The 1,119-nt window shown below is 63.9% G+C and overlaps 1 protein-coding gene across 1 annotated transcript in view; it reads right to left on the bottom strand.

Moving 5' to 3' along the window:
* Positions 1-1,119, bottom strand: part of RNF213 (ring finger protein 213) — a 134,056-nt gene that overhangs the window by 43,347 nt on the left and 89,590 nt on the right. The window contains exon 32 of the mRNA XM_015559756.1: positions 1-627. Coding sequence (XP_015415242.1) covers positions 1-627 — 627 coding nt within the window. The remainder of the gene's footprint in view (positions 628-1,119) is intronic.

The following is a 1,119-nucleotide window of genomic DNA, read 5'->3' as shown; positions in this document are numbered from 1 at the left end:
GCAGCTGATGGCGCCCGTGGTGTTGGCCTCGTCGAAGAACAGGACGGTGTCCAGCCCGTGTTCGCTGCTGTTGAGCTGGGCGAGGGCCTCCGCCGCCAGGACTTTGCCGTAGATCATGTCCGCGCTCGTGCCGCCGTGGACCTTGACCAGCTGCAGGGTCTCGGCGTCGGCGCCCCCACGCCGCAGCTCGCTGAGGAAGCGGATGAGCCGGGTCTTGCCGCAGCCGGTCTCCCCCATGACGATGACGGGGATCCCACAGCGGAAGCGCATCTCCACAGCCAGGATCTTCAGCATGTTGTCCGTCGTGAGCTCGTAGGTCTCGTCGGGGTCCACGGGCCACTGGACGCCCAGCGCCAGGCAGAGCCGCTCCAGTTTCTCGTGCCGGGGCAGCGCGTCGAAGTCCAAGTTGAAGGGCACGCCCTGCAGCAGCAGCGCCTGGTACAGCTCCTTCGTCAGCACGTCCCTCTTGATCACCCTCTTGTTCGCGGGGTCCACGGCGTCGAAGGTGCCCTTCTCAGTGGGCTCCAGGTGGAAGCCGATGAAGGTCATGGAGATGCGGTCCCCGTTGAAGAACAGGTAGGGGTGGGGCTCCGACTCCCACCGCCGGCGGAGAGAGAACGGGGCGATGTCCTCCTCGGTGACCCCGTCCATGGCGACCGTGTGTGTCCCGGGGCTCTGGTCCGACATGCGCAGCGTCGGGGTGGCGAAGTCTCTCGCCATGCAGATCATGAAGGTCACCACGAAGTTCTTGAAGCCCTGCAGCGTGTCCCCGACCGCCACGGGGTTGCAGAAGACGGGTGCTCGCAGCCTGGCCTCTCGCCTCTCTTTCTTCCGTCTCTCCCGCCCGCCATGGGGGAGATGGGAAGGGAGAGCCGGTTTTATTTTCATTTCCATGTGTACTGTGACCCTGTACTGTCTTCAGGGAAGAAATCCTTGAGGCGCCAAGAAGAAAAGAGCCGCAGCGTACTTAGCCGAGGCGATGAGCTGCGCACTGCGGGCGCCGTCCTCGAAGTCCGTCTGGATGATGAGGGTCTTCCGGGCGGCCGTGCTCGTCAAGCAGTTTCTGAAAACAAGAGGAATTACATCTCCATCCCGATCGGGTGAGAAAGCCCTCCCCCC

This window comes from Myotis davidii, unplaced genomic scaffold, assembly GCF_000327345.1.
Source record: "Myotis davidii unplaced genomic scaffold, ASM32734v1 scaffold211, whole genome shotgun sequence".
NCBI classification, from domain to species: Eukaryota; Metazoa; Chordata; class Mammalia; order Chiroptera; family Vespertilionidae; genus Myotis; species Myotis davidii.
The sequence above is the reverse complement of the archived record's forward strand: the minus strand, read 5'-3'. Positions and strand labels throughout refer to the sequence as shown.